The sequence below is a fragment of the Chaetodon auriga genome, chromosome 5, assembly GCF_051107435.1.
Source record: "Chaetodon auriga isolate fChaAug3 chromosome 5, fChaAug3.hap1, whole genome shotgun sequence".
Taxonomy (NCBI): Eukaryota; Metazoa; Chordata; class Actinopteri; order Chaetodontiformes; family Chaetodontidae; genus Chaetodon; species Chaetodon auriga.
Genome location: NC_135078.1, coordinates 16,173,592 through 16,195,727, shown reverse-complemented (window position 1 = coordinate 16,195,727; position 22,136 = coordinate 16,173,592). Strand labels below are relative to the sequence as shown.

At 40.8% G+C, this 22,136-nt stretch overlaps 2 protein-coding genes across 3 annotated transcripts; one reads left to right on the top strand and one right to left on the bottom strand.

Moving 5' to 3' along the window:
• Positions 1 to 507: 507 nt before the first annotated feature.
• ap3s1 (adaptor related protein complex 3 subunit sigma 1) lies at positions 508 to 11,640 on the bottom strand. 2 transcript variants are annotated; one of them, XM_076731063.1, is made up of 7 exons: positions 11,306 to 11,640; positions 7,945 to 8,036; positions 7,163 to 7,274; positions 6,985 to 7,056; positions 5,702 to 5,809; positions 4,297 to 4,338; positions 508 to 1,358 (listed from the first exon to the last, which is right to left on the bottom strand). In XM_076731063.1, exons 1-6 carry the CDS (start codon positions 11,372 to 11,374, stop codon positions 4,303 to 4,305), a joined length of 489 nt encoding a protein of 162 aa, XP_076587178.1. In that variant the 5' UTR covers positions 11,375 to 11,640; the 3' UTR covers positions 508 to 1,358; positions 4,297 to 4,302. The 2 variants fall into 2 exon arrangements, with proteins under 2 accessions (XP_076587178.1, XP_076587177.1); XM_076731062.1 differs by lacking the exon at positions 4,297 to 4,338.
• A 3,829-nt stretch (positions 11,641 to 15,469) lies between these two features.
• Positions 15,470 to 20,830, top strand: cdo1 (cysteine dioxygenase, type I). The gene is made up of 5 exons (XM_076731832.1): positions 15,470 to 15,738; positions 17,015 to 17,092; positions 17,728 to 17,885; positions 18,442 to 18,611; positions 19,759 to 20,830. Exons 1-5 carry the CDS (start codon positions 15,569 to 15,571, stop codon positions 19,786 to 19,788), a joined length of 606 nt encoding a protein of 201 aa, XP_076587947.1. The 5' UTR covers positions 15,470 to 15,568; the 3' UTR covers positions 19,789 to 20,830.
• Positions 20,831 to 22,136: the final 1,306 nt, after the last annotated feature.

The following is a 22,136-nucleotide window of genomic DNA, read 5'->3' as shown; positions in this document are numbered from 1 at the left end:
CCTCATGTCAGTGAAGCCATCCTTTAAAAAAAAAAAAAATGGGGTTGCCATGTTACTGCAAAGTCCCATTGAGCTATACAGTGTTTAAAACAAAAAGGATGATGTGTGAAAAATATTGACCAAGGAGTATTAATACTGTTCACAGTATTAAGACTATGTGCATCATGCAAAATCATAATGTAAAGATTTGTACCAGACGTGTTGACAAAGTGTTCACAAATGGATCATCTGTTGTTTTTCTAGGAATAAGTCAAAAGTCTAACCAGGCAAAAAAGTTTACAATCCCAAATTTGGTTTTATTAACAGTTTATAAGTGATCTGTAAGACAATAGCATTATTTATTAACCATTAATACATCATTCATATCCTACAAACTCATGAGTGGAAAATCTCAAGGAGCACTTCACTGATGTACTGCAACAGAGGACATTTTGTTAAATGTACCACATCAAACACATACTGACAATATTAGATGACAGTAATGCTGAAATAAGGAGAACACACAGGTTGAGTTTCGACAGTTTATTATGTTGAAAAAGAAAAGCAAAAAGTCATGCACAGATTAAAATTAAGAGAGACATCTGATAAGACATGAGAAATCATTTAAAAATATTTTGCATACAAATAAGAAAAGAAAAAAATCATTTCAGCATGTATATTCATATTTCTATGACACAGCATATCTGCAATATAATAATATCCTTTACTTTTTTCACTGATTTTACAAATGAGCTGTAATGTCTGACTTTCAATACTGTAGCAGACCTGCTCCAATTTGGTGTTTGAAATGGTTTCATGCTCTTACCTCCATTGATTAATTTCTCTAGTCTGGAATAACTGAACCAATAAGACTGTCCCAAAGCTTCACTGCCTGCCCTCTCCTTTAAGTAAACACTTGAGTCAGTAAAACAATTTCAGTCACAAACTGACACAGATCTGGACTGTAGCAGCTTAACGTCAAGGGCCAACCCCCAAGCGAGGCAGAAGGAATGTACCACTGATAAATAAATACTTCATTTATCCTTCAAACAGGAAAAAAAATCACACGTAAAACACTCTTTTCTTGAATAGGAAAAACAAAGAGATAACACCAGAACAAGGAGTGTCAAATCACACAGTACCTTCAAGATGTATAGTTTTGATAACAGTTAGTAATTTGAGGTTTTGGTAAACAGATTGCATCATGGTAAACATTGGCTGACATCTGCAGGCTCAGGATCTCGCTGCCACTATTTGAAGGAGGGTAAATTTGGCACTTTTATGCTGATGTCACCAATGTTGATGTTTCTGGGCATTTCCGGGAGGTTCATGTTCTTTACAGCTGATACGGCACGAGCAGGCGCTCCTGCAATACCGGCCTGTACACACACACACACACACACACACACACACGCGCGCACACACACACACACACACACACACAAACACACACAAAACACACACGTGGAGGGGGTTGATAAGATACACATCAGTAAATCACAAAACATGCTATACATGACAACACATTGAACAGTGAACACTGGACACACAGACACACACACACACAGTGCTAAACAGAGTACTGGACCAAAAAAAAAATACAAAAAAAAAAAAAAAAACTGCTGACACAATGCAAAAGCACCAACTGCTACTAGGACAGACAACATGTGCAAATGTACATTCAGATGCCTTCATAGCTTCATATGCACATGCATTATTTGGTTCTATAATGATTTACACCACAACCAGAGCCAATTATGAATCAACTGTGAGGACATACTGTACTACACCATTCACTAATTTTGATGTACTGAGCAGTACTGGACATTCATCAAATGGCAAAAGGCAGCATTGCTTGGAAAGTGAACCCACCGGACTCTTGAGGACCGATAAGGGTAAAAATGCAGGGAGAGAATTGGGTAAAGCAGAAAAAATGGATTTGGATATGAAGACGGAAATGATGTTTGGATAGATAGGTATGTACAGAATGTGTCAACAATATTAGCCATAATAATACAGGTGATACTCTAGTGGGTTGAATTTCTTCTGGGAAGACTACACACGACTGCAGCTAACATTTTACAGTCTAAATACAGTTTTTTGAATACAGGAACAAGAATGGTGTGCCATTTCCACATCTATGGTGTTAACTACTGATGACATGAGGAGGTTGTAAGCCTAACAGTGCTACAGTACAATGGGAGATCTATTCTCAGAGACAGAGGAGGCACTTCACTCTAACACAATGAATCTCAATGTGAAACTGTATAAGAGCAATTTGCCATTTTTAAAAAGAAAGCATCAAGGCAGTTTAGCTTTGTGGAACAAGGAAACACATCTGTAGAGAGTGAATGATTTGATGTTCTCGTCTCAGTGCGAGCAGACATTTGAGAATCACTGTGGTTAGAGACCCCCCCCACCCCTACTGAATCTTTAGCAGAAAGACCCAAAAATGACCAAAAGGCTTAAGACAAAAGAGAACGATATGTTCGTTGCCTCCGATGGGAACACACTCAAATGAGGAGCCTCGTAAATCATTTAGTGACACGACGCACATAAAGCATGGCTGGAATGCAGATTGATCCACTTCACTTATTTCTACAAGGTTATTTCAATGGGCCGTTTGTCTTATGGGCATTCCTCCCTCTGCCAAGAATCAAGGAGACTTGTGTTGGATGGAACGATGACCGTGGCGTTAAGTGAGAGGAATGCTGATCCAGCACATGCTCTCCGTGTTCAGGAGTCGGACTCAACATGTCTTTTTCCTCACAGCGGGTAGCCTGGAGACCTACTGTAGGAGTCCACAATTGTGGCTTTCTAATCAAACCCTGGGTGATTAATAAGTACAGAAATAGTAACACCAGCTGTGGGACACACGACAATGGGTTGATTCTCTGGTTTGTGTAAGTCAGACAGCCTTTTTTTAAGCATGGATCAGTGTCACATCTCTTGTCTGTAAAGGATTATTTTTAAAATAGGATAAAAGGTCAGCAATAGAGGGTTTTTATTGTTGGTTTTAAACAGACTGCGTGTGGTTTAGTGGGTGAGACCTTAAAGGAATAGATCATCCTTTTGGATAATATGCTAATTGGCTGTTTTTGCAGAGAGTTAGATGAGAAACTTGATACCCCTGGCATGTGTGTGTGTTTGGTAAATATGTAGCTACATCTGTGAGCACAGGACTGGGAACAGGAGGAAAGGCGAGACCGGCTGTGTCCAAAAATAGCTTCAACCTGTACAAACATCAAAGTGTGAAAAGAAGAATTTGCCATTTTACCAAGCCTTATGTTTCCTTGCCAGGACAAGTAACTTCCTGTTTCCACTGGCTGTATGGCAACCGGTTCCAGTCAACAAACACTTTAACACATAAACCCCCAAAAACTACAACTTGTACTTTTTACACTTTGGTTTCTGTACAGGTGAAACAAACATGACACAAACTGTTAAAACATTAGCCTCAGAGGTCCTGGTAGGCAGGTTTTGTTACTTTTGGACAGAGCCAGGCTCACAGTTTCCTCCAGTTTCCACTCTTTCACTAACCTAAGATAATCAGTTGCAAGCCACACCATGGAGATGTGATCGATGGTCTCATCCAACTCTGGGCAAGTAAACGAATGAGCGCATTTCCCAAAATATCAAACTATTCCTTTAATGCACTGCACCATTTCAAGCCACGAGACGTAGATTAACATTTCTATAAACTACAGCGGGTGGACAATATAATAGGTACACCTGACAATATGCATAATACACCACCACAAACACACACTCTACTCATTCTTACACACACACTATGTATTTACACTTGCACCTGCACTTGCCTACTGTAACTGCTGCATACGCTGTACATATCCCTGTGTGTTCATTTCACTCTGTTCACTCTGTATTTATCTTTAGGTTTTCACATATATCCTTCACTGCTGTTCATATATCCGTATACACGTGCACTTCACTGCATTTTGCACTTCTAGTTTGATGCTAAGCTGCATTTCACTGTCTCAGTACTTGTGCAATGACAATATCGTTGAATCTACTCTAATCTGAATAGAATGGAGCAATTTTTTATCTGCTGTAATGATTTGCATTATGCTGTCAGGGTTTCTATTATCTAGCCCACCCCCTGTACATCCACCAACGTGACGAGAGCTACTGTGAGTTTTAAAGAGAAATGGGAACATTTTTGGGTCTGCCATTAAAGATTCCTACAGTATGTTAGTGACGTCAGTTTGTTATTACATGGAGGGCCATGTGGAGAGGCTCAGGGGAGAAGTAGATTTCAGTTAAGGTTACAGTACTTGGTTGTAAATTTAGCAGTACCTGTGTCTACCTGTCCTGCCTGGTAGACTGAAAGATAAACGTCTGTAAAGAGAGAGAAGAATGGAAAGAACTAGACAGGGTCAGGAAAAAGAGGAATGAGGAATGTTAAAGCAGATTAAAGTAATTACAGTTTATCTCCACAGAAAAAAGTGATAGGACCTATCATAGACCACATCTTTAAAACGAAAAACGATCCAAAGCTTCTCCCACAATTATTTTTATAGCAAGAAATAAAAGCTAATAATTGAGAAGGTTTGATATAAAGAGCGCTAATGCCACTTAATCAGCCAGTTTGGAAGAAGAACAGCTCGTTCCTTGTTCCCCAGAGACTGCCCTATAAATGGACAACGTCATTTTGAATTAGCGTCAGTGTGAAAAAACACACTGTGGTCTAGGATAGGTCCAAGAGGGAAAGACAGAGCAGCTCTGATGGTTGTAGAACAGTAAAAGACTCTGCTTACAGAACATCAATCGAAAAAAGAGGATTCTGTCTGGTCAAGAGCGCACACTCTGCAGCTCAGATTATTAGAAAAAGTGCACTTTGTTAACACTAATACATTTTAAGTTCAAACACACAATTGATGTCAGCCAGTTGAAAACCTGACAATGTAACCCTTCACTTCCCTGTGTAGCGAGAAAATACAACAAATTTGTACAACTTCGTGACTTTCTGTCCAAAAAGGACTTCCCCTCAACGTTTAGACATTATTGCAGTGCATTGTGAGTAAAAACAAAGCCAGATCATTAGTGCAGTTACATTTTAGGACTATCACAGGAAAAAAAAAAACATCCACATAATGCAAAACAGAAATGATTTCATGAAATTGTCTCTGGCTGTCTGTCTCATTAAAACTTTCCAAGAAGTAAATGAATGTTTATCTGCTGGCAGAAGCTGTATGGAAAGCAAAGCAATGTCCTTGCATAGAGCAAATATCTAAGCGAGGACACTGGCTTACAGATGTTACAAAACACATTGGAAAAGCGTCTACTCCAACATGGACAGCGTATAGAAATCCACATTCTCCTCGAGAATAGTAAGAATGTAAAACACAGCCTACAACCAGCCTGTTTTCATGAATATATGTCAAGCCTAAGATGGCGACTGAGCGATTCAATGGTCAGAGATGCACTGTACAATGATACAGTGAAGTCTCCATAATAATGACAAAAAGTGATGACTATGATACTGTACTTTAGGGGTACAGGAGAGGATATGTTGAGAACCCGTGTTGGGAGCAGTGCAGCAAGCACAAGCACTCGAGTAGGTAGGGAGCATCCACAAAGTCACTGGAGAGTAGCATGCAGGGTGCAGCATACACACATGCCTGCATACTGTACACGATACCTCAGAGTATGGAGGCAGAGTCAAGTCATACATACAGTGGACGGGCAGCGTCAGGCTTACCTCAGATTTCTCCATCTTGTTCTGGGCATCCACCTGTGTGATGATTTCGTTCATGTTGGTCTCAAGGACCATCCCACCCATCACCATCTCTGCCAGAATGTTGTGGACCTGAGAGCAATAGATTCATATCATACAACAAACAGTCATTTGCATGTGTTTCAAGTCCCTCTGTTGAGCATTTTTAAGCCGTATACAAACAGTTTAACAGTTTCAGTGTTTATTATAGCAGGGCTGCACCCTAACAGTTGCTGGTTCGAGTCAGACTCGAGAAGACAAGTCGGCCCCCATTTTAGCATCTGAATCAATGCACTTTTGTTTTTTAGCTGTGTCACTGCACACAGAGCAACGCAGGAGTGACAGCATGGCATGCTGTAAACTTCACAAAACGAGTCTCAAAATGACCACAAACCACAAAACTAAGTGTGATGTAAGCAGAGACGGGTGACAGAAACAGAGGGCAGCGTGAGGAAGGGCACCGCCACTCCAGTCTGTGGGCTGCTCTGACGCTCAGTGAGGTCGGCTAAACCACTTTTAAACCACACGATGGCACAACCCTCTCCAGCACGTCCACCGTGACTCGTCAGCTGGCTGCGATGTCAGCGGCCCGACAGGAGAGACGCTCCGCGGCGCGCTGAGACTTTCTAACTGAACTATGAGCAGGGCCTCCCACTACTTCCTCTGTGAGGAAATATGATGTTTTCACATCACAGATGTCGAAGAGGCATTAACACGTGAGTCTAACAGGAAAAACATAAGGCTGGTGTGGGAGCTTAGTGTCGCGTACAGCCCTCGTTTATTAATATTAAGTATCTGTCAAACATTATAACTCACAGACAAGCCTTTACCTACGGGTGCTCACATGAGGAGTTATAGTTGTTGATAAATACATTAATAATCACTTATATGTATCTTATATGACCGTAATAGCTGAAATCCTTATTGCAGTAAGGCTGTAACTTATGACTATTCAATAATGAGTCAGTGAACTGATTTTTTTCTTCAACAAAATGTCAGCTGAAAAATGTGCTTAAAAGAACTGCAGGAGGAAAAGTGTATAGGCATGACTCAACTACAAAATATGGGAAGTCTCTGAAAATGCATAACAGCCGCAGACATCAGGTCATCAGACAGTTGTGACAATATGAGGCAGAAAGGCTCAGGCAGAATATTACAGCTGATATCTGATTTCATAAGAGGTCCAGCTCATTTACAAGGACCAAACACTCGAGCAGTATTGTAGTATAATATGAAACATCACAAAGGGATTCAAAAGCATTTCCTACCTTGTCTACATGGAAAATTAAGTCAAGCTCACAGACATTCTCGAAGCATTTGTCCAGCGTTTCCACAAATACCTGAAAAAGGAAAGAATTTAGTGTAAAAAAAGAAAAAGGGCAAAAACAAAACAAGAAATATTTTCAAGCATGGTAACAGATATGTGTTGGTTTCCCAGACTTTTACCTGGATTAAGTCTAAAATTCCTAGTTCACTCTCTGAGGAGTCCACACAAAACACAAAGTAGAGCGTGGCATAGTGTCTGTAGATCAGCTTGTAGTCTGATCCTCCGATCAACCTGAAACACAGCGGACAAGGAAACGTCACACCAGGGCCTGTCCTCCATGGAGACGTGTTGGGTAAAGTTCATCAGGAGTTTGCACACACACACAGAACGTATATATAATCAGCATAATTAACACTTTACTGGTTGTATTTGAGACCTTTTTGATAAGAAATGATGATTTTTATTGGTAAAAAAAATACTACTGTGCTCTATTAGATTAGATTAGATTGAACTTTACTGATCCCTTTGGGAGGACCCCTCAGAGAAACTGGAGTTACTATTACTCAGGAGTTGTCTAAATGCTGTCATATAATAATATTTATCTGACCGTGTGTCTTTGGTGTCCCATAATTTAAGATGAAAGAGGATGCTGACAGTGAAAAAGTGCAAAAGCAGGTTCAGTAAAACGACACCTGGTTCGCTCCTCGCTCATAAATAATAAATGAACTTTAAACAAACACTGTTACTATTGATTGTCAGTCACGGAGCCCTCTGAGCTTTCCTTTACTGCGTGAAATGAATCCCTGTGATGCTGCGTTAGTGTACAGCGGGCCTCAATGATCGAGAGTATTTACCTCCACTGCCTTCAGAGTTACGACCTGCTTCTTTAGCATTTAGACACACTCGCTTGCACGCACTGGCAGGCCAAGCTAATGCACTCGGGGCTTCACTCAGGACTTACATTCCACCTTCGAGGAAATTACAGACGTTCTCATCTCTTTTTGAGACCAAGTGGAAGGTTTCCCTGATGATCTGTTGCTCTGTGTCTTCACTCTGCAGGAAGAAACACGGAAACAGAGACTGTTAAACGAAGGGAAGATGCTAAATAATGTGTTGTTTGTGCACATAATTTCTCCCAGGGAGCCACTTTATTACTTCTAGCCGACAGGCTGGCTTGGCAGCTAAATTGATGTTTCCCCTCACCTCTTTTTTTCCTGACTAGATGTATTGGAGTGAAAAAACAGGATTTATATACACTAACCACTCTCTTTGTCATATTCAAACACAGGCGACTGCCCACAGGCTACAGAGGCAGTAAGTGTACAAGCTGAACCAAAGCAGAATTATCTTATTGTTTGCTAATGGATGAGATTCTGGTTAAAAACCTCAAATATCCGCAGGCGTGTTTGCAAGCATTGACTAAAAGGCTTTAAGAGCGGCCTCAATTGAACATTTCCTGAACATATAGACGGCCAAAGAAACCAGTCATTGACAAATATCAGACTCCTGCATTAGACTGCTTTAGGGCTAAACAGGCAAACACATTCGAGCTGAGTAAAATGTAATTAAAACGTGATGTCCAAAAACATACGCCCTGAGGCTTTTCATCCAATTTCTAAATCCTCAATCAAGAGACAACAGTGGTTAAAATCTTGTTGTGTGCAGCTCCAACACTGACTCAGCCTCGCCAAAGGGTGCTCACATCCTCTCGGGACAAGTAACAGGTCAGCGAGCACAAGGAGGGGAGAGGCTGGAAGGTTAAATCGGTCATGTGACTCGCAGCACGCGGCTAGGGGCGTTACTCGCAGTTTGATGATACAGGAGCGGCGAGACTGTGAAAAGTGGCAGCATCTTTTCAAACTTCTCATAAACGTGGCATTCGCGGTCCTGTGTTCTCCTCTGGACCATCGCTCGTTCTGAACCTGCAGCTTTCCTCCACATTTGTGTGTGAGTTGCAGTGATGCCCCTTTATGAGGGAAATTCAAGGGCATACAGGACACACACACACAGACACACACACACACATACACACACACAAACACAGCTACAACATCTCTCTCCCTGAAAACTGTTCTTGAAAATGCTTTCTAACACACTATAAGGGGGATATTAGCAGATATCAGGACATGACGTGTTCATATACCAGCCTGCACGTGGGGGTGGGGTCATCCAGAGGAGGAATTATAGTTACATCTGATTACAACAGAGCTGAACACAACATCCGGACTGTAATGCAATTGAGTTTGAGTTCTGTCCAGTTTGATGTATTTGTGTACTCTGAGGTCGTACAGAAGATGGAAACAGTTTTCCTTGCAAAAGGACAAATAAATCTAAATCTAGAGTATTTTTAAGGATATATTCAGTGTCTGCATACATTGCTTATGAATCCTAAATATGGCCGTTTTACAATTCAAACAGTCACAGCTGTAGCCTGTAAAACACGACAAGCATGTCAGATTAATAATTCACTGTTTTTTTTAGCCTTTATTTATCTGCCATCTGCCATCCTTGCTTTAAAATCAGCCAACGACCATATGAATGTCCAATATGTGTGACAGCAACTTCAGTTAAAGCTGTTGATTCAGAATCTGAAGACTTCTGCAGACGAGCTGCAGGACTTGTTGTTACGGCACGAACACGCAGCTGCTCCTCTTCCAAAAACTTCTCACTGATGCTGGCAGAGCGCCCGTCGACGGTAAGCAAATTTCTATAGTGTGAACTTGTGTGAGTACATATTTCACTCTCCTCCCCCCCCCGAAATGTTGCCTTTACATCAGACGGATGCTTCGCCTCCATGTCTGAGCCAGCAGACCGACTCAGACCAACAGGACAAGGCCTCTTCAGCTCTGCCTCTCAAAACAACACACACACACACACACACACACACACACACACACACACACACACACAAGACTGACAAACACACATCATGTTTCAGCATCTCATGTACAACGCAAGCCTTTAAACTCAAGCGCAGTCTTAACAATAAACCAACTTAAATAAACTGAATGCTACGGACGGGATTTCACAGCAGGCAGCGTGTGTGAAATATATCCTGCCAGCCAGTAAGCCGACACCTCAGCTCTTCATATAACAGATGGCGTCTACATACAGCCTCTGTATAATCCAATCAATTTCAATTCATCCGCCTGAAATGCAAATACATCCATGTCCCACTCAATAAGCTGATACAGGAACATGGTAAATGAAGCAACGCTGCGCTTTAACTGCAGAATGTATTATTTTACTGTAGCGGATTTAGGAAAATGAAATGATGTGGTAACACTTTCCTCATATCTGAGCTCTCAGAAAAACTTTTTTTTTCCCCAAGAGGTTTGCTGACAGATTCAATGGACTGACCCTGACTATGAATGTGTAAATTTTACTGTGAAGTTAAGGAGAAAACCAGCTCCAACGTCAAACACATGGCCACACATTCACAATGTCCTCATATTTGAACTTTTGTACATTTCTTTTGTGGCCCAGTCAAATTTTTAGTTTAATTTTTGGGGAGGCCGGGGCCTTCAAGTGACTCCAACATCGTTTTAATTAACTTTGGGTCAGTTATTCTACTTCCTCCTCTAGTTTCAGCTCAGCAGAGAATCAGTTTCCTGGTTAGGCCACCTTGCTATTGTGGCAGCGATATTACAGCAGGGGCAGGCGGCCAACCCTGAGATATAAATCCAATTATGAGAAGAAGCCATCGCAGCTTGCCCAGCGAGGGACATTGCATAAGCTGTCATGTGCGCGGATCTCATCCGCTGTGTTCCCTGACAGGACAGGTGCGAAAGTTCATGACAATGACGCTAATTGATCCAGCAGTCGCGAGAGGTTTGGAGGAGTGAGCACGAGACGCTCACAAGGGCGTTATTACAGTCATGTGACCCAACCAGCGTGAACTCCCTGCCTCGGTGCGTTCATGAGCACAGCTGGATCTGACGTGACGAACACCTGGCACCGTACGGTTCGGCCAGGCTCGGCAGGAAGGAGACAGCCTCGCTTCGGCTCGCACACGTTTAATTATTCATGTCCTGAACGGACACCGTGGTTTCACACTGACATCCAATACACCGACAGCACATCACAGGGCGGTGTGTGGAGAGCACACACACCTTCCCATTCAAACAGTTTGCAACAATATGCGGTCCACACCTGGCCGCATCTGCCTCGGCTTCCTCTAACTACATTGAACCAAGAATCCTGACAGCCAGAGCTTCTTATTTTCAATTTACTTTCTTCATCTCGGCCTACCGATCATACAAACACACCTTCATGAGCAAAAAAATTCTAAATTACAGTCAACTAAATGTCATGTTACTCACATAATGCTCGTAGAATTTAGAAAGCCTTGGTTTCCCGTGGTTGTTGAATATTAAAATGGCTTTTATCATGATTGTAGCTGAGCGGAGGGAGGCGGGGGGAGAGAAAGGGATCAGTCTCAGAAAGACTGCTTTCCGTCAACTCCCGTGAACCCAGATCCGACCGGGATTCACGGCTAAACCCCGTCTCGGTGTAAGGTTAATACGGGATAGCTTCGAGCTACACGCTGCTACTCCTCCTCCATCGTCTCTTTACGGAAATATTCCACGTCAAAGGACCAGTCATCTCCTCCTCCTCCGCCTCTTCCCGCTACGGCAGCCGCGGTGGGACCAACTTCAACCGTCCAATGCTGGAAACCACAAAAGAAGAAGAAACTGCTTTTAATTATTTATTTGTTTGTTGCGTCTGTACGTCTATATGCGTGTCCACTTCAAAGGGTGATACATGCAGTGGCATAAGGCTGACAAAATGCTTTGTTTATCGTAGTGAAGGAAATATTTTAATTTAGATTACTGAAGTAAAAGTATTAATACTTCACTATAAAATACCCTATTACACGTGAAAGTCCTGCACTGAACTTTAACATGTGAGTATCATCACGAAAATGTAAAAGTACTCATCGCAGTAAAATGTACTCTATGACTGTTATATTATAATATATGATATCATTCGATTACCATTACTTCATGCATTGAAGTAAACGTGGCATGTTACTGTTGCATTTCTGATTGTATAATAAGTGACAGTACACCACGCTTGTTTCGTTCAGTGGGTTTTACACAAGTGAAACTGTGTATGTTTTTTATGCAAAATCTTAATTTATAAAGTAAAGAGTAAGTCAGATAAGTGTGGTGGAGTAAAAAGTACAACGTTTCCCTCTGAAGTGCTGTAGGAGTAAAGGTATAAAGTGGCAAGAAAAGATACAAGTACCTCATAATTGTACTTAAGTATATAACTTGAGTATATGTAATCAGTTAAATTTAACCACTGAACATATCATCATCAGGATATCCTGCATTTTTGTCAAATCCTTCAGTGACAGGCTGATGTCACATTTTATAATTAACAGCCACCTGAACCAGTCATGTGCTGATTCACCTGCATCTGTTTCAGGCCTTACTGGACTCAGGTGTAATCCCTGACCAGTGGAAGCAGTCTTTGATTATACATGTCCCCAAAAACAGTGGGTCCAAAGAGATGAATGACCTCCGGCCAGTTGTCCTAACCTCAGTGCTTATGTATTAAAACAGCCCCTCACTGAAGTCTCACCATACTTGGATCCCCCTCAGTCTGCATATCAGCCAGAGCAGGAGTCTGAGGATGCACTGCTGACCATGACCAGCGGTATATATGAACGTCCTGAACAACCTCACAGTGTTGTGAAGATTGTGTTTGTTGATCTTAGCAGTCGCTTAACACCACCCAGCTTTACTTTGTTCATAGGCAAACTGATGGATCTTGGAGTTAATCTGTAGCTTTTTCTATGGATTAATGATTTTCTATTCAGTCATACCAGCAGGTTAGATTCAACACAGCTATCTCCTCACCTGAGTGTATAAATGCAGGGGCTCAGGGATCAGGGCTGTGTGTAATACTTGTATAGTGCAATATATTGATTATTTGATTATAATGTTGATGTAGAGTTGGTTTCTCATGGATCATGTAGTCTTCTGCGTATTGAAGCATTTATTTGTCTGTGTTAGTGCGTGTGTCAGCATATGCTTGAGCAAGGGTGTTGGAGGTGCCCTCCATGTGGAAACGGGTGTGTTAGGGGGATGGAAGGGGGACTGCATACTGTATATTGTATTTATATGTACTTTATTAGTATTTTGTGTACTTTTTGTGTCTTGACCACCCAAATTTCTCCATCTGGGATAATAAAGTTAACCTTGACCTTTCAGAAAAAAGGAATACATGAACAAAACTCAGCATTCACAATCAGCACATAGCGGCTCTAGAATTAATAACACCTTTGAGATAATAAATTATTCAAGTCAAGTATAATTAACAAAAAAAAACCAATTAATCCCCAAAATATATCAGTAAATATAACATTGCTCGTTTTCCATCCAAACAAATTTCATTTTAAATGTTGCATAACCATTTATATTAATTACTGTCCTATAAGAGCATCACACCACTGTTATTGGCTGGATATAGTCAGTTTAAGCTTTAGCCACAAGGTGGAGCAACAGCTCATCTGGCGTTGATGATGTGGCAGCTCAGAGGAAAATTCGCCACAACTTTTGTAACATTCTCCACTTTTTATGCAGCCAGGGCCGAGACGAGGGCCTGAATATCATACTCAGCCAGAGGATTTTCCTTCAGACTGACACAAGTTGGACAGTTTTCCTGCTGGAATATCCCAGCTGAACGTGACAGCCAGTAATGTTCAGACAATTTTACCTCATCCAGGTCTGAAAACATGTGAAAAGTGTGCAGTTCCTACCCAAGCTTTTCCTTTTTATTTCTCTAATATTCCTATTAAATTGTCCTTGAGCTGGGCACTGTGCTCAAAGTTGCAACACAAGCACTATGACATCTGTTTCTCTATTGGATATGTTGCATTTCTGAGCCACCGCTGCTCATCAGCATGCAAAAACAAACACTTTGCACCTTATGCAACACCACAATAACCTCAATTACAGTATGGCCTTCCAGTGACAAGTTTCTCTCCATAGTGAGAGTTCTTGTTCTTATCTTTGAGGGAAATAGGTGGAATACCGTGAGTGGACGGCCTGTAATTTTCTGTGATGGACTGCATTCCATTCATAGGAATGATATTTGATCAACTACATATTGAGAGAGCTGGACTGGCTGACATACAGCGCCAAGAACGTCCCATCAGGCCCCCACTGCCAGCCTGTGTCTGATTTTGTGCATGAATCCGTCTCAGAGTCGTTTTGTAACTTTAACATGCACACACACACACACACACACACACACACACACACACACACACACACACACACATGCACGGGCAGGTGGTAAGTCAAAGCGTTTACTCGATTTGCAGCCTGTTGTTTACTGATCTGAGGTATAATTGAGGCTGGGATCTGAGCCTATACTTTACTGGAGTGTCTGGATTTTGTGAAGCTTCACATTTGAGTTGGAAGCAGTGCTCTGTGAAAATTATAACTTCTCAGATGTTGATGCAACAGTTCCTCAATGACAAGATTTACTTTGATACATTTTACTAAAAGGCACAATCCCTTCTTCTATTTGTATTTTTGAATATATGACTTTTTCATTTAGTTGGATAAATTCTCATCACTTGAGCACTTTTACACCAATCTCTCACTCACACCAAACAGACCTTCAAGCCTTCATTGGATGATCCATCATCAGATTGTGTTGTTTGGTTTGCAAGATACCTAAGGTGAAGTGGCAAGGACACTTTGCCTTCTTGAATGAACTAAACCATTAATTTATCTATTTGCAGAGTCAATGATTCACTTCCCCTTTTCAATTTCTTCTGTTCTTCTCTTAATATACTATAATTAGCATTTTTACCCATTTGAATATTTTTCCATAGCTAATACATTCTCATAAACAGTGTAGTGCATCTATTCTTTGGTGTTTTGCAAGAGTCATCTCATAATCTCTTAATCTATAACAAAAAAAGGTGATTAAAGGCCTAAAAATAAACAATATTCAACCAGGACAACAATCCTCCCCAAACATTCTTGATACCATTCAACATTTTTTTCCCCACGGTTTTCTTCGCCATCTCCACTTGTTTGTGAGCTTGTGATTTGTCCACACCTTAAACAGCGTGTTGATAATCTGAGTTTCTGAGAAAAGGTACCACAAAAAGAGGCTGAGCAGCTATTGTTGCACAAATGCCTCAGTGAGAAAGAGAAAAAGAAAGGGGGAGGTTGCACTTGTGGCAACGTGGTGGAATTGGACTCAAAGAGGATTAGTCCAAGTTCATAATGTGTGAGATGAATGCATACTTTTTTCAAACGTGCCCAATAAAGAAATAAAAGTTAGATCATCTGTAGAGATCAAGTGTGACGAACGTGCAGCCACGTGTTTTTGCAATATTTCGTTATGCGCTCATAACAAAAGTGATTTCAATTAGCCTGCGTGCTGTGGGCGTTCACCTTTTCCCATAATGGTACAGTCCGACACCAGCTCGCCCCCAAATTGCTGTGCTGGCCTATAAAAAGTAAGCGACTGCACAAAGTTGGTGAGAGAAACCTGTTGGTTTAAGAGAAGAGATATTTTTTAAAAAACAGCCTGCAAAAGGACAACTTAGAGAGATGGAGCAAACCGAGGTGCTGAAGCCCGAAACTCTGGATGACCTGATAAAAATCCTGCATAAGCTCTTCGCGAATGACTCCATCAATGTTGAGGAGGTCCAGGATATAATGGAATCATACGAGAGCAAGCCTCAGGAGTGGATGAAGTATGCAAAGTTTGACCAGTACAGGTAAAAGAGTCCGTTTCATAACCCTGTTGGTATTTACAGCAGCTAACTAATCAGACCTGCTCATTTATTATGCTGATGCACTTTGCACTTTTGTTCTGTAGCCTTGTCTGTCACCTTGGCCCAATGATATTTTTTTCTTTTTGTTTTAACTATAGTGCAGGTATTATTTTTACAATCATGTTTTACTTTTGCTGATATTGTGTCTGTATATCATGTCCGATGCTCTTGTTACTGCAAAAAGGCGTTTTTGATGACCGCGCCACAAAGCGAAAAGCTGTCCTTGGAAAAAGAAAAAGAAAAAAAAGGTGGACAATAGAATGAATTTAGGATTTTATTATTTATAAACTAGCAAACTACGGAATGCATTAAAAAATCAGTATAAAAAGCTTATATAGTTCTTATATTGAAATGAAATTCAGCTATTGTTTCCATGCAGACTAGCAGCTTTAGTCAAAGCATATTTGAGTAAAAGAAAAAAAAAACTTGTTATTAATTTCTATTATTGCAGAGTATTTCTAAGCCACCGAGCTCATTCAAAACAATCCCTTCTAAATGTTTATCTCTGCAGTCAGGCCTCCCCACTTCAAAATGAGGCTGTTCTATTCACAAGTTTCAGTCCCAGTGTTTTGATTTGTGACGGGTCAATGGAGGGAGGGGGAGTGAGCCATCCAATGAACACCGAGAGCGGACACACACCCGCCGATTCGTGCAGGGATGGATGCTTGTGGCGTTACTGTCCAGTTGTCGAGCGGGGAGCTGCAGTTGCCTCGAAAATATTTGCAGACTTACGGCATCGCAGAGTAGCGACAAGGTCTCAAAGTTGGCCTGAAGGAGGGGGGTTGCAGATATTCTGTGTGGGAATAACGCGAGCAAACACTTTTCAGCATCTGTGGCCGCTTTGTTGTCTGTCCTGTGGGATGCAGCTGGATTTTTTGTGCAGATCTGTAAAATGAAATTGTAATATCACCCCTCCCTCATGTATGATTTTAATAATAAATGGTAAATTACAAGTAGTTGCGCAGTAGGTTTAGTGGGTGGAAAATGAAATTAGACATATAAATACAAACCAAGTTGTCCTATTTTGGTAAGACATTTAAATGAAATAAATCTTAGGTGCTAAAATGATTCTGCCTTATGGGAATTAATTGTTCAATATAAACAAGCACAGGTCTCAGTTATGCTTTTCTGACAGAAGCGTGCTCCTCTGACACCTTTCAGGCTTCAGTGTAACGGCAGCAGGGATGCGTGATGTGTCATCTGTCTCCTTCTTTGACAGGTATACCAGGAACTTGATTGATGAGGGCAACGGAAAGTTCAATCTCATGATTCTGTGTTGGGGAGAAGGCCATGGCAGGTGAGCTGCTCCCGCATGCAAACCAACAATTCACATGACAAAATGAACTTGGGTACAATCGCTGCTTATGTGTCGCAGACACAACATAATCAGTTTTGCCAAGTTTCTTATTATACCTGTGTTCCCAGCCTTCCACTCACTGTAGATACGGCAGGTCACATATTCAAGTGATATTCCCTGTCATACACAGTATCAAGTTAATAGAGATAAGAGAGTCCAATGTTCTATCCTATGTCTCACTATGTCAGCAAATATTATCAGAAAACCGGAAGTCTATATAAATTTAGGAGATTAAGTGGAGCTTGTTATGGTTTAATGGTACCAAGATGTTCTGCAGGAGCAGATGATTACATATTAGCAGCGTTTTTTTCCACAAGAGCCAACGTATTTGTTTTACCACTTCCTTACTACAGTAGCTGTGTGACTACTGTGAAACCATTTATTGGCATTAAAATGGTATTACATTATATTACACATGAATCAAGTATCTGCTGTCTGGAAGGACAGTTTGAACTTTGAACTCAAGAAAACAAAAACTGTCTCACGTTTTGACAGACACAGATGTGTAATGTTGCTTTTCCTCCAAGGACATCTTTTCTGACACTGTACACGTGCGTGTTCCTTGCAATTTGCAGTAGCATCCACGACCACACAGACTCCCACTGTTTCATGAAGCTGCTGCAGGGTCAGCTGAAGGAGACGCTGTTTGAATGGCCAGACGGTAAATCACAAGGGAATATGGTCCAGAAGTCGGAGAGAATTCTACACACCAACAAGGTTGCTTACATAAATGGTGAGACAGTGGACTGTGTGCTGATTGTTTCTTTTCTTTTTAATTAGAGTTGGCTCTCTCTACCCTTCTTCAATATTAATGCCACTTAGTTCTATTAATACTGGCTTGTTTGCATGTGGGGGCACGTTGTGAAACTGGTTCTTAATACGATGAAACACTCTAAATATTGAACTGTGCTCAGTACAATAGAACAGAGATCCTTTACATGTTTGGTCCCACATGAAATATGCTGATGTGACTTGGACGTGACTGTCTGTGCAACAGTCTAATATATGAGACATTTTTTTACAGCACAGAGCAAAGTTTGTCATGTCAAATTGGTCCCATAAGAGTTAACAGCCAGTTATAACTTAACAATGAATGGTATTCAGGTCTCTCCCCAAATCTCTGCTGACTGAGTATTTCCCCAAAGCCAACAGAGCCCTGGTGTGATGTTTGGTCTCAGTTGGTGGTTACAGTACTGCCTGTGAGCCTCATTTCACAGCATTCCAGTGGTGTACACAGTCTAAATGTATGTTTTTTTGTTCCTATATGTGTGTGTGTGTGCATATTTTAGACTCCATTGGCCTGCATCGTGTGGAAAATGTCAGCCACACAGAGGGCGCAGTCAGCTTGCACCTGTACAGTCCCCCTTTCCAAACCTGCCAGAGCTTTGACCAGCGGACGGGCCACAAGAACACTGTCAAGATGACTTTTTGGAGCAAATACGGACAGAGGACTCCATTTGTAAGGGACTTTTTGATGGCTTTAATACATGCATACATATTTGATGACAACTGAGAGTATCCAAGGAGAGAAACGTCTTCTTCTGATTCACGTTTGAAAAAAAAAACTCTAATCGTATTTATTGGTCTTTGGAGGTTATGACGGAGATTAAACCCAGAGATGTGCGATATTACGACAATTTGCACAAGACAAAAAACTTTTAGAAGCAGTGCATTGCATTCAAAACGCTAACAGCATGAAGTAATGCGAACGTGTGTGTTGGCGACAGCTGAACAGAGAGATAAAGATTAATTTCATCAAACCTCTCAATTCACAAATGCACAACTGCAGTTAATTGAACACACAGGCCTCTCAGCCTTCTGCCTTATGAGGAGGAAGTGGGGAGTTTTTATAGTGTCTTACTTCTCTCATGAAGCACAGCCGACAAGCAATTAAAGCAGCACCCCTTGAAGACTCAGGAATTTAGGGGAAAGTTTCCATTTCACATCCATCAAATGTGTTCCCATTTGCTGCTGTTTCAACAAAAATGTTGCTTTAGCAGGCAAGAAATGTTATTTACTGAGCATGTGAGCGCCGTTTTTTTTATGATCAGGCAAGAGAAGAAAGCGCTCAGCTAACCTTTTAAATATAATGTGTCCTCTAAACTTGTAATCCAAAGTGCTGCACATCATAAAAGTCATTACAAGTGAAAACTACACAAACATAAAGAGGTAACAGAAGATCTCCTACAGATTAGGACCTGTTTCTGCTTTGGCCACCCTGCCAACAACTGTGGCCTTATCTGAAATCTGCATGTTGTATAAGCATACCTTGACCATAACACTGTTAGTGCATTAGATTGCAACACCAAACGAGGAGATAAGATAGTAGAAGCACGTAATTGTCAGTACACAACGAACTTAACTCACCATATGCCCTAGCTCTCAACAGGTTTTGAGGTCTGAGGTCGTTTTTTTGGATGGATGACCAATTAGGTGCTATGTTAGGTTGGGACACTTAATTTAAGGCTAAATTAAGAATCTGACTTTGCAAAATCCTAGTTTGGCTTTGGGTAAGAGTCACCTTAAAGACTGTAGACGTGTGTAATCGAGCGACTGATGATCTGAACCTGAAGTCTAACATGTTCTGTTTTTCACTCTTTTCTTAGGAGACCACAGTTTCACAAGAGAACAACTAGTGGTCACATGAAGAGGCTCCGGATGATGAAGACAGTTGCATTTACAATTATCATGTTGTGAAAATGATTCAAGGGAAACTGCTGGGGAAGCGAAATGTGGACCCACTATGACTAAGCACCCATTTAAAAATCAGAAGCGGGCCGGTTCAAAAGGACAACCCAGTAATTAGAATGGCTTTATCGCTGCCCAGTGTGAGCTTGGCAAATACTGATGAGCACAGGAAGAATGTATGAATAGGCTTGGACCTGGATTGAATATGCCTTTTGTTTGCTGGGCCTGAGGAGACCCTTTCCCAATAACAACATTCCTGTCCATCCACGACCTGCGTAACCACACTTTTGTAAAGTTATGGCCCATAGTCCAAAAAAAAAAAAAAAAATTAAAAAAAAAGATAAAATTAATAAAATAAAATAAAAAAAAGAGCTTTAGCATTTCAAAAATGGGAAATATTGTTATAGAGTTTCTCTTAAATGTTATATCTGAAAAGAAGGAAAACAGTTCTGTAATCAACGGTTTTGTAATCAATGGAGCACTTTTATAGATGTATTTACTGTCGATTTATACCACTCAAAATTGTCCTAACACCTGTTGAAAATTGTGATGGAATGTAACATTGTATAATCTAATTAACAAAGAAGTTTGTTCCGTTTCCATTTGGATGAAGAAATGTAAAGCTTTGGAGTTGTGTTGTTTTTAAAAGTGCAATGGTTGTAATTTATTTGCGGTTATTGTGTTCACAGACGGAGCGTTTAAATCAGCGAGCGACCATGTTACTCCTAAATGTATTCATGCTCAAGTTTTGACCAAGAGAGTCTTGTGGCGGGACTATTTTGTATTATTAGCAGACAACATGTTTAGGTGAGGCTCATACTTTTTCTCAGGATTCTGGCATATTTTGATTGTAGCTATATTTATATAGTGTGTAGCTTTTACAGCATAGCACCTCTCATAGCACTGTCAAATGCATGATTTCTGTGATGCAATAAATGATAAATCTGGCCATAACTGTGTACCATTAAACACCATTATGCTTTCACAGAACCTTATTTTGTGTTTGTAATTGTTTATTGTCTCCTGGTATTGAAATGAGTTTGCAATAAATCATTATAAAAACATAAAATCAAGGTCAAAGACTGGTAAGACATCTAACAATATACATCAATTGCTGCGGGTATAAAGGAGTTTTATCAACTTCATTTTTTAGATGTGATAATAAAGGCTGTTAGAGTCTGGAAATTTTTGCAGTCTGTATTTATGGCAGCTTCAGTACCTCTTATTAATATTTAATCAATGTTGGCTAATAATCCCTATTGGTTCACAGAGTCAAATTACAGTATAGAACAGTAATTGCAGGAATATGGCAGCTTATTAAGCGATAAGACCAGGCAAGCAAACTAGTGTGTTTCTCCATCTGTACTTTGGTTCAAAGGAATTATAGACAGGTCATTACCTTGACTGGAATTGTCTTAATGCTGCACTGATAACAGCATAAAGTACCAGACACACACACACACACACACACACACACACACACACACACACACACACGCACACACACACACACACACACACACACACACACTCCTTTTTGGTAAGTTTTTAAAATGACTGGTCTTCATTTAGTGTTGTAGGCCTTGTGGGTGGGTGTGCAGCTGGGTGATACTTGGGATCAGACTGGCTACAGGGCACCCGTGTGTTTTGCATAATGTGTACTGCTACAATCTGAAAAAAAAAAAAAAAAAAAAGTACCAGACACATATCTGTCTGATGTCTGGGCCAGCTGGCATCTCCTTGGAAAGCAAACAAGTCTGCTTACTGTGTCATAGTCGTATGTATTAGTGAATGATTGTGAAAGACACACAAGGTACACCTGTCCTTGTGTGTGTGTGTGTGTGTGTGTGTGTCAGATGCACACATCCAGCTTGACTGTTGCAAAAGTTGATCAAATAAGAGTAAATGCACATTTGTCTTTCTTTCATATTAAAGGGTGTCAACTTCAACTGTCTTTGCCTCTTCCCATTACATCTTAATTACTGTTTTTGTGTCGTTCATTTATGTGAAAAAAGGGGAAAATAGGTGATGTAGTCTGAAGTCATTTTAGTGACAGTTTGTCGAACATCCAGCCTTCTTATCACTAGTGACAAAAAAGGACAGTTTGGTCAAACAAAACATACGTCACTGGTCACATTTCATCAATACTTGCCTTTACCAAAAGAACACAGTGTATTGGGTAGGTGAGCTTGTCCTCACGTTTTCTCTGTGCTCGGTCAACACGGGATGGCCTTCAGCCAGTGTTATATAATAAAGTAACAGCCTTGATTGCTGTCATAAAGTGCCTTTGTCTTAA

Bases quoted from the DNA above. Each gene is read 5' to 3' on its own strand.
- cdo1 (XM_076731832.1), top strand. From the start codon at position 15,569: ATGGAGCAAACCGAGGTGCTGAAGCCCGAAACTCTGGATGACCTGATA. The intron at 15,739-17,014 runs GTAAAAGAGTCC...CTTCTTTGACAG, and splicing joins GCAAAGTTTGACCAGTACAG to GTATACCAGGAACTTGATTG. The intron at 17,886-18,441 runs GTGAGACAGTGG...TGCATATTTTAG, and splicing joins CAAGGTTGCTTACATAAATG to ACTCCATTGGCCTGCATCGT.
- ap3s1 (XM_076731062.1), bottom strand. From the start codon at position 11,374: ATGATAAAAGCCATTTTAATATTCAACAACCACGGGAAACCAAGGCTT. The intron at 7,275-7,944 runs GTAAGTCCTGAG...GCTGTGTTTCAG, and splicing joins AATTTCCTCGAAGGTGGAAT to GTTGATCGGAGGATCAGACT. The intron at 5,810-6,984 runs GTAGGAAATGCT...TATTGCTCTCAG, and splicing joins TAATTTTCCATGTAGACAAG to GTCCACAACATTCTGGCAGA.